General features: G+C 44.8%; 1 protein-coding gene across 5 annotated transcripts in view; it reads left to right on the top strand.

Moving 5' to 3' along the window:
• KIAA0556 (KIAA0556 ortholog) overlaps positions 1-1,036 on the top strand; it is a 133,509-nt gene extending 132,473 nt beyond the window's left edge. For all 5 annotated transcript variants that reach the window (XM_030211802.1, XM_030211800.1, XM_030211801.1 and 2 more), the window contains one exon: positions 948-1,036. In XM_030211802.1, the coding sequence (XP_030067662.1) occupies positions 948-957 (10 nt within the window). In that variant the 3' untranslated portion in view covers positions 958-1,036. The remainder of the gene's footprint in view (positions 1-947) is intronic.
• Positions 1,037-12,136: the final 11,100 nt, after the last annotated feature.

Below are 12,136 nucleotides of genomic sequence, written 5' to 3'. Positions count from 1 at the left end.
TGCTGGTTGCACAGGAATAGCTGGTGTTACATATGTGAAATGTTTCTCCTATTGGCTCAAAATAGTAAATCTGGTCCCCTACTGGTCATGATTTTAATAAATACATGGGTATATTTTAATATCTTTTTTTATGCCTTGTTATTTTGTATAAACAATTTTGTAATATTAAAAACGCTTGCTGTCTGTCAACCTTTGGAAATGATTGCCAAGTGTCAAGTCCCACTATTGAATCTTGTGTAAATATAGGATCTCTTATAGTTCCTTGGACAATCGCCAAGACAATTTGGATCCTCAGGAGCTTAGCCTAGAATGGGTGGGTCTGTGCCGGGGCTGGTGGTTGGGAGGCGGAGATAGAGCTGGGCAGACTTATACAGTCTGTGCCAGAGCCGGTGGTGGGAGGCAGGGATAGTGCTGGGCAGACTTATACGGTCTGTGCCAGAGCTGGTGGTGGGAGGCGAGACTGGTAGTTTGGAGGCGAGGATAGTGCTGGGCAGACTTATACAGTCTGTGCCAGAGCTGGTGGTGGGAGGCGGTGTTGGTGGTTGGGAGGCGGGGATAGGGCTGGCCAGACTTATACAGTCTGTGCCCTGAAGAGGACAGTACAAATAAAAAAGTAGCACATATGAATTTATCTTCTTGGGCAGACTGGATGGACCGTGCAGGTCTTTTTCTGCCGTCATCTACTATGTTACTATGAATTGATATTGGTGAGGAAATGAATAGCAAGAGAAAAAGAAAATGGCACATTTTAGCCTGAATGAGTGTGTTTGTAGCTTTAAAAGGATGCATTCATGCTATCAGTAAATTGTTGCAGAATGGAACAATACCATTTACAGAGTTTCTGACAAGTCTTCTTCTGTTGTATTATTTTGGATAGTGAAAATATTAACTTCTGTTTTTCACCTGAAAGTAATTAATTGACATTTATCATGTTTTCTCATCCTTAGCTTCTGGTAGATGATTTGCTTGTGTATAATGGAATCCTAGACAATGTGAGCCACATAGTACATGGAATCTTACCAACATGTGAACCTGTGGTCCCTTATCATAGCATCTTATTTACCAATGATGAGAGAGTTTCCCACAGAGAAAAGAACACAGTTATTAGGTAGGTAAACAAATTATCAAGTGCTAAAGTACAGCAGGAGGTTAGGATAGTTAAGAACTTCGTAAAGTATCAAGGGACCATAGTGCCATGGTATTTGCAGCGAAACTGTACTGTAGTTCTCTAATGAATAATTGGCCACAATGGAGGCATATGGGTCACGTGAATTGTCTGACAAGCATCTAGGAAGCATGGGAAACCCCACCTAAGTATTATTCTGTTTCAGTTTTATCTATCATCTAAGGAGTATCTTTCTGGATTTTTACAGTTTTGTTTCATGCTATTTTACATGGGACAGAGGTTGTTTAAAAAAAAATCCTTTGTTTTCAGGGCAGCAAGCTGTGCTTCATTGAATATGAAGATGTCGGTTTTCAGCAGGAGGCCACTGTATACTATTAAGGGGGTTCCTTTTGCACTTAGTTATGTGTATTTTCAGTGGTATAATAATTTTTATAAACCATTTTCATGTGTAAAATACCAGCTGGAATAAAAGTAAGTTTCACTCTTTCTAAAAATACTAGGACTAGGGTGCATTCAATGAAGCTACAATGTAGTACATTTAATATCAATTGGAGAAAATTTTTCTTCACTCAACATGTAATTAAACTCTGAAATTCGTTGCCAGAGAATGTGGTAAAGGCGGTTAGCTTTGTGGGGTTTTAAAAGGGTCTGGCCGGCTTCCTTAAAGGAAAAGTCCATAGACCATTATTAAATTGACTTGGGAAAATCCATTGCTTATTTCTGGGATAAGCATCATAAAATGTATTGAGCTTTTCTGGGATCTTGCCAGGTATTTGTGACTTGGATTGGCCACTGTTGGAAACAGGATGCTGGGCTTGATGGACCTTTGATCTGTCCCAGTGTGGTAATACTTATGTACTTATACAATATGGGGCTCATTTTCAAAGCACTTAGACTTACAAAGTTCCGTAGTTACTATGGAAGTTTGTAAATCTGCTTTGAAAATACGACTCCATAACATGATAGTGTGTACTTTATCGGGCATGTAAAGGAGCAGAGCTTGGACAGAGTTCACAGGTATGTGCATTGTGTAAAGGGGTGTAAAAAAGTTTTTTAAAAAATAATACTTATCCATGTTTGGACTTACCTGTAGTCTGGGTCCTGCTGTAGGCTGAATTGACTTTGTCCTGATGTTTGGGACTTGCCAGTGGCTCCAGCAGTCTTCGGTCCTTTCTGGGCCCATTCCACCCTTGCATTGGTTGCGGGAAGTATCTGAGATTCTGAACAGGGAAACACCACTACCAGTATCGTGTTCTGCCATTTGGCTTTGCTTTGGCTCCCAGGGTATTCACCAAGTATCTAGTGGTAGTTGCACTGTATTAGTGCAGACTGGGAATGTGTTTCCCTGTATGGACGAGTGACTGGTCAAGAGCACATCTCAGGAGGAAGCGTCAATGCTCCTAACTATTTGGGTGTTGAAGTTACTAGGGTTCATCATAAACTACCCCAAGTCCCACCTTCTCCCAGTCCAGCGATTTGGAGTGCATAGGAGCCATGCTTGATACATTGCAGTCTTTGGCTTTTCTTCCACAAGCAAGAGCAGATACCTTAATAGCACTTGCCTCGTAGGTCCGAAGCAGCAAGTAGGTCACAGCTTGGCAAATATTGAAATTGTTGGGCCACATGGTCTCAACAGTGCATGTCACTCCCTTTGCACGTCTCCATTTGAGAGAGACCCAGTGGATCCTATCTTCCCAGTGGTGTCAGGCAGCTGGAAATCTAGCAGATGTAATCCAGATTCCATCAGAGTTGACTCATTCCCTTCTCTGGTGGACAATTCAAATACATTTGACTGTGGGACTACCATTCCAAATTCCACTTACTCAGAAGGTACTAGCAAGGGATGCATCCAACCTGGGATGGGGAGCTCATCTGGATGGGCTTCACACCCAGGGAACTTGATTTGCTCAGAAAACAGATCTCCATATCAACTTCCTCGAGCGGAAGCCCTGAAGGCTTTCAGAGATTGACTACAGAACCAAATTATTCTCATTGAAATGGATAACCAGGTTGCACTGTTCTATGTGAACAAGCAGGAGGGTACAGGATCCTACTCATGTCAGGAAGCATTGGGGATATGGCAAAGGACCCTCCTTCATGGAATGGTCCTCCGAGCCGCATACCTACCAGGAAAGGACAACTGCCTGGTGAACAGAGTGAGCTGGGTTTTGCAACCGCACGCGTGGTCTCTCAACATGGGTGTAGCCAGCAAGATCTGAGAGTGGGGCACCCCTCAGTGCCAGTCTCCCAGTTCTGTTCCCAGCTCAGATCACCCGGTAGACTAGCGTCAGATGCCTTTCACCTACGTTGGGGGAAGGGTCTTCTATATGCGTATCCTCCAATACCTCAACTTCATAGAGAAGACTTTGCTGAAACTCAAGACCAGGGAACTGTGATCCTAATTGCTCCTTACTGGCCGAGACAGATCTGGTTTCCTCTTCTTCTGGAGTTGTTTTCCAGAGATCCATGGAGATTGGACTATCTTCCAACCCTCTTCACGCAGAACACGGAATCCCTTCTGCATCCCAACTTCCACTCTGTAGGCTCTCACGGGATGTTGTGGATGTTGAGGGCGTAGAATTCAAATCTTTAGATTTGCCGGAGGGTGTCTGTCACATCTTGCTAGCTTCCAGGAAATACTCCACTAAAAGGTGTTACTTATTTAAGGTGTAGGAAGTTTGCCATCTGGTGTGAGGGCAAGACCTTAGATCCCCCTCACTCGCCCTACAGAAAAGCTACTAGAATATCTCCTGTACCTTTCTGAGTCAGGTTTGAAAACCAAATCTTTAAGGGTTCATCTAAGTACAATTAATGCTTATCACCATGCAAGAGGCAAGCCCATCTCTGTACAGCATCTAATTGTTTGCTTTGACAAAGCCCCCTATCAAACTTCCAGCTATTTTATAGGATCTCAATGTTGTCCTCACCCAGCTGACGAAAGCTCCTTTTGAGCCACTTAATTCCTGACTTCTGTAGTATTTTTGGTGGCTGTCATTTCAGCTCGCAGAGTCAGTGAGCTTGAGGCCCAATTAGCTGATCCATCTTACCCTAAGTTTCACTACAATAAAGGACTTCACACACATCCTAAGTCCTTTTCTAAGGTGCTGTCAGAGTTTCATCTTAGTCAATTGTTCTGCTAACGTTTTCCCCCAAACCACATGCCCATCCCCATTTTCCCCAAAACCACATGCCCATGCCCATCAGGGGGAGGAATTCTGGCTTTGGTCTAACCCCTGGTAAGCCTTTTCTTGGCTGGGAGGTGCATGGTGGAGGTGCTCAGCGCTCTCACCAGCTGCCTTTCAGGTGCTGTGGAGGACTTGCAGCCAGTTGCATAGCCAGAAGGCAATTTTTGGGTGGGCCAACAGGTTGGATGGATGGGCACTAGAGAGACACCTGCCACCTGATATGCCCTGCCCACGCCCCTACTCCTACCGCACACTTACCCCACTCCCAATAACTTCAATGGGAGTAGCAGTGCTGGCCTCAGTGGCTGCAGCCCACATTGAGAGCTAGGGGAAATATAAGAGGGTGCACTCTTCATCCCCCACTGAGCCACGGTCCTCCAACACATATATGCTTCCCCCAAATATGCTCGAAATATTACAGTGGGGCCCTAAAATATCAATAAATAATAACACAATACTACATTTTCCTCTCACTAGAATGATACAAAAAATCAGTATATAATTATGGAATTATAATCTGGAGGAAAAAAAGAGCCTCACAGAGCTCCTAGACAATATGTCAGTCTATTGGAGCTAAAACGGATCTTAAACTGATCCTCTGTTCATCATTGGAGCGTCCTAAGAAGTGTGTCTGAAGTCTTCTAGCGTTAAAGATAAGTGCTTATTTTGCACTAAGTTCCAATATCTTGTGAAGTAACAATTGGATGGAACTATTAAATTTGTCACTACAGTGGAACTATTAAATTTGTCACTACAGTCATTTTCTTAAATCTGTTAGTGAGCAATGATTAATATGCTTTCTTGGAGGTTTTTTTTAGAGCCAATGATGAACAGAGGATCAGTTTAAGATCCGTTTTAGCTCCAATAGACTGACATATTGTCTAGGAGCTCTGTGAGGCTCTTTTTTCCTCCAGATTATAATTCCATAATTATATACTGATTTTTTTGTATCATTCTAGTGAGAGGAAAATGTAGTATTGTGTTATCATTTATTGTAAGCAAATTTTTCCATACCTTATTGGTTGCTTTGTAGTGGGCCCTAAAATATCAATACATCTATCAAGAAAACTGTACAAGCCAAAGTACTATAGAATACTGCATAGAAAATTGATGCTAACAAAATACTTTGGTCACACACACAGAACACAAATGCGAAATACAGAATAAGTGACCACAAACCATAAACAAATTAAATCAAAATCCCAAGAGGCCAGATCTTGCATTTAGCACAGCATTGAGAAATACAAAGAGATGCATTTTCTCCTATACTGTGCAAAATATGATAGTACATGCAAGAGACAGTGTTAGGGGAGCTACAACTAGGGCAACTGCATTTGGCCCCCTACCAGAGAGAACCCCAGGCCAGCTGGAAGCAGAAGAAGGTGCAGCCTTGTCAGTAAGCTTTTGTGTCCCCTCCCAAATTTCTGCCTTGGGCCCCAGCTATATAAATATATACTAGCAGGATGTATATTTCAAATCTGACATATTCTAGTCACAAAATAGAAAAATAAAATTATTTTTTCTACCTTTTGTTGTCTGCTCATTTTATTTTTCAAGTCATGTTGGTCCCAGTCTCTGGTTTCTACATCCTTCTGTCTTCTCTTAACTCACTCACCAAGGTCTCATGTCTATTTGATAGTTCTACGCGCTCTCCATGTCCACTATCCATCTTCTTCCATTTCTGTACTTCTATCTTCCTCCATGTTTAGTATCTCCCTTTCTCTGTGTTCCTCTATTTCTCTGTCCAGCTTCTCCCCTCTCTTCGTCCCCAGTGCCAACATATCTCTACCCTCTCTGACCCTACCCCATCCAGTTTCTCTCCCTCTCACTCCCTTCCCTTTCCAGCATATGGTTTGGTTCCTTGATTCTCTGCCTGCCCACCCACCCCACCACCCACCCACCCCGCCCTCCCTCCCTCATGCTGTAGGTTTAGTATTTGTTCCCTTTTCTTTCATTTCCTTGATCTGTTTCCCTTCCCTTCCCTTCCTCCCTCCTTGTGCTGTACCAGCAGTTCTCTCTTTCCCTCCAGTTCTCCTCCCACATCCAGCAGCTCTCTCCCTTCCATCCAGATCCCCTCCTCCTCTTCCTCCAGCATGTCTCTCCCTTTCATCCAGTCCCCTCCTCCTCTTTCTCCCATGTCCAGCAGCTCTCTCCCTTCCCTCCAGTTCCTTTTTCCTCTTTTTCCCTTGTCCAGCAGCTCTCCCTCCCATGTCCAGCAGCTCTTTCCCTTCCATTTAGATCCCCTCCTCTTCCTCCCACATCCAGCAGTTCCATCCCTTCCCTCCAGCCCCCAACCTCCCCCCATGAGTCCAGCACTTAGTTCTGCTTTCCTGATCCTGCCCCAACCCAACATCCCTCGCTGTCGCTGCCTTTTCTCCCGCGGCTCTGGGTATGACAGTCTACTACTACTACTACTTAACATTTCTAGAGCGCTACTAGGGTTACGCAGCGCTGTACAATTTAACAAAGAGAGACAGTCCCTGCTCAAAGAGCTTACAATCTAATAGACAAGTGAACGGTCGGTCCGATAGGGGCAGTCAAATTGGGGCAGTCTGGATTCACTGAACGGTAAGGGTTAGGTGCCGAACGCAGCTTTGAAGAGGTGGGCTTTAAGCAAAGTCCAGGAGCGTTCAGCATTGCTTGCGTGCCTGAAATTCTTCTCTTCCCCGCCACTGTTTCCATCCACTGTCTCCCCTTTCCCCTTCCATCCAGAATCTCCCTCCTCTCCCCTTTGCAGCATCTCCCTCCATTCATCCCCTTCCATCCAGTGTCGCACTTTCCCCTTCTATTGTGTTCCCTTTGCCTTCCAGTGTCTCCCCTCCCCTTTCCATTCAGCATCTTGTCCTTTCTCCCTCTTTACGGCGTCTCCCATCACTCTTGTTCATCCCCTTCCATCCAATGTCTCCCCTTTCCTCCAGCATCTTCCCCTCTATCTCCCTGCTATTGCCTCCCCTTTCTTTGTCTACTTCCATTTAATGTGTCTTCTTTCCCCCTTCCATCCAGTGTCTGTCCCTTCCATCTAGAATCTCCTCTCTCACTCCCCCTTCCTTGCTACAGCCATCCAGGATTTCTTCTCCCCGGCCTCGCCTCTTGCTCATTCTCTCCAGCTCATTCCCCGCCTCTCACTCTCTCCATCCCCCTCATGGGGCAGGGGCAAGGACATTGATGGCCAACCACCACTAGCTTCTCCTCCTGGCCACTGCTGTGGCCTCCTTGAGGAATCGACACGAGCTTCCATGCTCTGCCCTTCCCTTCCTCTCTCTCCACCACCCTTGCGTCCTACCGTGGCTGCAAAACTGAATGAAAAATGTGCGCGGGGCTGTAACCCTGCATGCTACCCTTGGTCCCTGCAGCATTCTTTTCTTCATCCATCATCGGCAGCGCTGCCATTCACACAGGCAGCTCTGCTCCCCTTTGCTGCATCCATCCGGCCCTCTCTGATGCACTTCCTGTTTATGTAGGGCTAGATGGACGCGGCAGAGGGGAGAGGAGCTGCCTGTGTGAATGGCAGCACTGCTGGCAACAGGCGAAGAAAAGACTACTACAGGGACTGAGGCAGCGCTGGTGGGAGGACAAGAATTTCAGGGCAGGCGAAGCTGAACGCTCCCGGACAGCCGGCAGCGACATGCGAGAGTTGTTGGGTGGGTGGGCCTGGAGGGAAAGTGGCTGATCCTGGGCCTGTCCAGTCCCGCCCGTGGCTACGCCTCTGCTTGCAGCCCATCTGCATATTCTCATAGCCTTCTCCAGGGTGACTCCCAGGTCCACCCTGATGCTCCCAGGCCTTTGCTCCAGGTGCTGCGCACCGAAGCATTTTCTCTATACACTTTGTATTTTCTCCTAGTTACTTCTTATTGCTCCGGTACACTTTCTCTTGGTACTGTCCCTTCACAATCTCCTTCTCCATGTGAAACCACTGTATACTGCAGGAACACATTGCCCATCTTTTGCTTTCATCATCTCACCATTTCTGTTGTCTTCTCCCTTCTCAGCTCTCAATCTTCAACATTTCCTTCCATTCAACCATCTCCATTCTATCTGAGTACATCTCACCTTCGTTGCTGTTGTCATGCTTCTCCTACTGTTCTCCATACTCTCTTGCTCCTTCTCCTGCTCTCTACTGAGGATATCAATCCCAGTCCTGGTCCTCCACATTAGCTCTCATCCTATTGTGTCACATCATGATGTCTCCAATCTAATTTCTGTTCCTCTCCTCCCCCCTTCTTCCCCGCCTTTCTCATGTGCTCTGTGGAATGCCTGCTGTGTCTGCAAGAAACTTTCCTACATCCACAACCTCTTTATCTCTTGTACTCTTCATCTGCTTGCCCTAACTGAGACTTGGCTTTTCCCTGAAGACTCAACTTCAGTCGCAACCCTGTGTCATGGAAGTTACCTTTTCTCCCATATTCCTTGCCCAGTTGGTTGTGGAAGTGGTGTCGGGCTACTGCTTTCAACCACCTCAGTCTTGCTGCTTTTCTTCCTTCGAAGTCCACTCCATCTGTCTTTTCATTCCTCTGCTTCTCCAAGTAGCAGTCATTTATTGATCCCCTGATAAGTCCCTTTCTTCTTTTCTCACTGACTTTGACGCCTGGCTTTCCTTCTTTCTTGAACCCCCCCCCCCCCCCCCCCCGTCCCATCCAATCTCTACCAATACATTTAGGAATCTTCAGGCTATTGACCCTTCTACTCTGTCCTCCAGTGTTTCAAATCTCTTCTCAGCCACTATGTTATCCAAGTCTGTCAATGAGGCTGTCTCTTCCTATAATACTACTCTCTCCTCTACTCTGGATACTCTCGCTCCTTCCATGCCCCATTCTGTAAGGCGTACCAAATCCCCCAGCCTTGGCTGACCTCTAGAATCCACTACCTGTGTTCCTGTGCCCACTGTGCTGAACGCCTTTGGCTGAAATCCCATGCCCATGCTGACTTCATACATTTCAAATTCTTGCTGACCTCTTTCCAGTCTGCTCTTTCACTTGTCAAACAGGACTACTACATCCAGTTGACAAATTCTCTTGGTTCAAATCCTATCTCTTTGCCACACTGAACTCTTTCCTCAAAGTGCCTTCACCTCCAACTCCCCCTTCACTTTCTCACCAGACTCTGGCTGAGTACTTTCATGATAAGGTTCACAAGCTCAAACTTGAATTCTCTCCTCCCTTAGTCCATTCTCTTCCCTCCTTCAACCCCTACCTCCTTTTCTTCCTTTTCTGAAATCACTGAAGAGGAAACTGCACATTTTCTTTCCTCCTCGAAACTAACTACCTGTTCCTCTGATCCTATTCCCACTCATCTACTTAGCACTATCTCTCCTACTGTCATCCCTTTTATCTGTGATATCCTCAGTCTTTCACTTTCCACTTTGACTGTTCCTGATGCCTTCAAACATGCTGTAGTCACACCACTCCTCAAAAAGCCTTCATTGAACAAGAACAAAATATGTAAAATCTCCAAATACACCCAAAAACGTCGTAACGCGTCTAATGTTTTACAATGTCTCTGCTACACCATTATCTTGTATTTCTAATGTCTGATAATGCCTTCAGTAACACCACTATCTTGTATTTCTAATGTCTGATAATGTCTTCTGTAATGCCACTATCTTGTACTTCATGACCATATAACCCAAAATCCTTCTGTTAAACCAAATGTATATCCTTTTCTATTTCCAGTATCCATGATTATTGTAAGCCACATTGAGCCTGCAAAGAGGTGGGAAAACGTGGGATACAAATGCAATAAATAAATAAATTGGACCCTACCTGTCCTTCCAACTATTGCCCCATCTTCCTCCTCCCTTTCCTATCCAAGATACTGGCACGTGCAGTTCACCACCACTGTCTTGACTTATTCTTGATCCACTTCAATTTTGGTTTCGCCTTCTTCATTCAACTGAAACAGCACTTGCTAAAGTCTCCAGTGACCTGTTCCTGGCCAGATCCAAAGGTCTCTATTCTATCCTCATCCTTGTCGATCTATCTGCTGCTTTTGACACTGTTGATCACCGCCTACTCCTTGATTCGCTGTCCTCACTTGGATTTCAGGTCTCTGTTCTTTACTGGTTTTTTTCTTATCTCTCCCATCGTACTTACTCTGGTGGATCCTCCTCCACTTCTATCCCACTATCAGTTGGTGTACCTCGGGGATCTGTCCTGGGATCTTTTCTTTTCCCCATCTATACTTCTTCCCTTGGTACTCTGATCTCATCTCATGGTATTCAGTATTACCTTTATGCTGGTGACTCCAAGATATACCTCTCCACACCAGAAATTTCAGGAGGAATCCAGGCCAAAGTATCAGCCTGCCTGTCTGGCATTGCTGCCTGGATGTGTCACCATCATCTGAAGCTAAACATGACTGAGCTTCTTATCTTTCCCCCTAAACCAACCTCTCCTCTTCCCCCATTCTCCATCTCTGTAAATAACACTCTCATCCTCCCTGTCATCATCTTGTAACCTTGGGGTTGTCTTTGACTTCTCTCTTTCCTTCTCTGCACATATTCAGAATGCTAAAATCTGTCGTTTATTTTTCTATAATATCACCAAAATTCAGCCTTTCCTTTCTGAGCACACTACCAGAACCCTTGCAACTTACTTCTCACAGATCTCCCACTAAGCCATTACTCTTCCCTTCAATCTGTTCAAATTTCTGCTGCATGACTTATATTCAGTCAGTGTTGCTATGCTCATTTTAGTCCTCTCCTCAAGTCCCTTCATTGGTTCCCTATCCGTATCCACATACAGTTCAAACTCCTCTTATTGACTTACAAGTGCATTCACTCTGCAGCTCCTCTCCACTCACATCTCTCCCTACACTTCTCCCTGGGAACTCCGTTCACTGCTTAAATCTCTTTTATCTGTACCCTTCTCCTCCACTGCAAACTCCAGACTCTGCCCATCAGGCAGGAAGGCACCAGTGTATGCGATTGGGATGCTGCTAGAAAGTTCTCTATTAATAACTAGTCAGAGTCTGCAACAGATTCCATTGGATAACGTCACCCAGCAGTGAGAATACTTGGCCTGCCTTCCTTGGAGAACACCTGCTACTAAGTAACTGCTTTATTCACTACCTTGTTTTCATTATCAAGTGACAGCATTCCACTAGCAGATTCTTATTTTCCTCTGGTGATTCTGTCACTTAATCTGCTAATTTTTTTCCCATTTTTTGTTTTATCCTGTAGTAATCATGTAGAAGATCAGGATGTCAGAATGATGAATGAAAATAAAATAGTTACACATTCCAAGAAGAAACAAACTGCTGACCCAGGTTGGTTAAAAAAGTTAACTCAAAAATTAAAAGCAGGGGAGATTTTGAGAATGACTGACTGACTCTATAGGATGCAAACTGTAAATCTCAACAGGAGGCGATCACCCTCTTATTAGAATGTGAAACAATAACAAAACAGGGTAAGGGGATCTATAATAAACAGCATGAAAACATCTGAATTATTAAGAGGAAAAGGCCTTGAGAAGCCCCCAGCAAAGCTTTGCTGTTAGGGTCTGGACTTCTTCATCATCGGCCTAAAACCTCTACATTCGTTCTTAATGCTATTCTTCTTCTTTATTTTTTATTTTATCTCACTCAAAATTTGAAAATTAGCAAAAACCGGATAGTACTTAGCTTTGTCCGGTATTGTATCGTGCGGATACTTCTAACACATCAGCCACGACCAACGATGGCCGCCGTTTCGTGGACCTGCTTCAGGGTCTATGGTCCACGTGTTACCTGCAAAATAATAATTAAAGATCAAAACCTGTTGGTATTTTCTACATCTGAAGAACAAAATCTCACAGTACCCCCGCTTCGATAATCGTTCATGGCGTCTGAC

Source organism: Microcaecilia unicolor, chromosome 8 (genome assembly GCF_901765095.1).
Source record: "Microcaecilia unicolor chromosome 8, aMicUni1.1, whole genome shotgun sequence".
NCBI classification, from domain to species: Eukaryota; Metazoa; Chordata; class Amphibia; order Gymnophiona; family Siphonopidae; genus Microcaecilia; species Microcaecilia unicolor.
The sequence above is the reverse complement of the archived record's forward strand: the minus strand, read 5'-3'. Positions and strand labels throughout refer to the sequence as shown.